The following is a 1570-nucleotide window of genomic DNA, read 5'->3' as shown; positions in this document are numbered from 1 at the left end:
GAACTGTATGACAGTAAAGTGATAAAAAAAGACACATTCAGGTAAAACATCACCACTCTGTCATATTGCAGTAACACATCAACAGGATTTTGTCAGCCTTTCAAACATTAGAGCAAATTGAGTCTACAGTATGTTGGCCTCACGGGAGGCAGGCTGCAGAATGCGAAGAGTGACAATGTGCTTAGCAGCTTTTCTAAACCAGCGGTAAAAAAGGGCGTATATTAAGGGGTTCACACACGAGTTGACATCATACAAATAAAGAACAAATTTCGTCACTGAACCAAAATTCTCATTATCAGCCACCAGACTGACAATGTAGTACGGACAGAAACACACCAGAAAGACAAGAACGAGAACACCAAGAGTCATGGCCGCCTTCAACTCGGATGACTTTGCTCTGAAAGGGGCAGAATGTTGTAATTTGAGGCATTTAACATGAGCGCGCATGGCTCGCGCCTGAGAAACAGCGACCACAAACACTCTCATGTACAGCATGAAGATGATGCTGAGAGGAAGGACAAAGTTTACGACGAGGTCCAGAATGCCTGCGTAAACCTCAAAACCGATCACGCACTCTCCGCGGCACGAGTTGTACATTCCAGGACGAACCAATTGGTCCTTTAAAAGGATGGCACAGTGGAGAAGCGCAGCCACCCAAGAGAGACAAACACAAGATCGAATTCTTTTCACAGTGACTTTGACGTTATAATGCAGAGGATGACAAATAGCCACGTAACGGTCGGCCGATATCAGCACCATGTTTCCGACCGAGGAGGATGCTGCGGTGAAAGTCGTGTAACTCCACAGAGAACAGGCAATGTCACCGAGAAACCAGCAGGATGTGCTCATGTAGATCTCACCTGGCATCGCCATCAATCCCACCAGCAAGTCTGAGACGGCGAGGGAGAGGAGGAGGAGGTTGGTGGGGGTGTGGAGCTGCCTGAAAAACAATTGTGACACACATGACATGCTGTTCAAAGCACTTTCCAGACAAATATAAGTAGGCACAATATGTCATTCAAAACACTCTAATACTACAATACAATCACTGTTGTTTCCTTGAGAGAAATGAGGCAATAATAAATATTAACAGCCTGGGAGCAACCTTGCAAAGCGGCTCAAACACATGAGGTATCGGAAAAAGAACCATGGTCCTGAAGTGGGGAGATTGAGATGATGAAAGCAGGTTGAGCAGCACAGTGAGGATGCAGACGATGGGCTGCAGGACTCTCAATAGATCACCTTCAGACCAATCATACGAGGGCTTCCCACAGGAAATGTTTGGCGAGATGTGGAAAACAGAGATCCATTGGTCCATGGAAAAGCTGGCGCTCAGGACAGCCTTCTGTCTAAACCTCTCTGTTGGAAGTCTCATTTATGTGTTTCTAGTACCCGCACCCAGCAAATGTATTGGGTCAAAGTTTGTCAAAGAAAGATGTCCATGGTGAGCAGCATACACCAGACTCCACTATCAACAGTGACATGAAGGCATATTTAGTCTTCCATCAACCATAAATGGTTTCGTTCATTCATCTTCCGTTTGCTTATCCTCAATTGGGTCGCAGGCGTG

The 1570-nt window shown here is 45.9% G+C and overlaps 1 protein-coding gene across 1 annotated transcript; it reads right to left on the bottom strand.

Moving 5' to 3' along the window:
* Window positions 1–123: 123 nt before the first annotated feature.
* LOC133473761 (trace amine-associated receptor 1-like) lies at window positions 124–948 on the bottom strand. Its single transcript, XM_061765351.1, has one exon. The coding sequence runs from the start codon at window positions 871–873 to the stop codon at window positions 124–126; it is 750 nt and encodes a 249-aa protein (XP_061621335.1). The 5' UTR covers window positions 874–948.
* Window positions 949–1570: the final 622 nt, after the last annotated feature.

The sequence above is a fragment of the Phyllopteryx taeniolatus genome, unplaced genomic scaffold (assembly GCF_024500385.1).
Source record: "Phyllopteryx taeniolatus isolate TA_2022b unplaced genomic scaffold, UOR_Ptae_1.2 contig_449, whole genome shotgun sequence".
Lineage (NCBI taxonomy): Eukaryota > Metazoa > Chordata > Actinopteri > Syngnathiformes > Syngnathidae > Phyllopteryx > Phyllopteryx taeniolatus.
The sequence above is the reverse complement of the archived record's forward strand: the minus strand, read 5'-3'. Positions and strand labels throughout refer to the sequence as shown.

Excerpts from the sequence above, each read along its gene's own strand:
- LOC133473761 (XM_061765351.1), bottom strand. The coding sequence starts at position 873 with ATGGCGATGCCAGGTGAGATCTACATGAGCACATCCTGCTGGTTTCTC.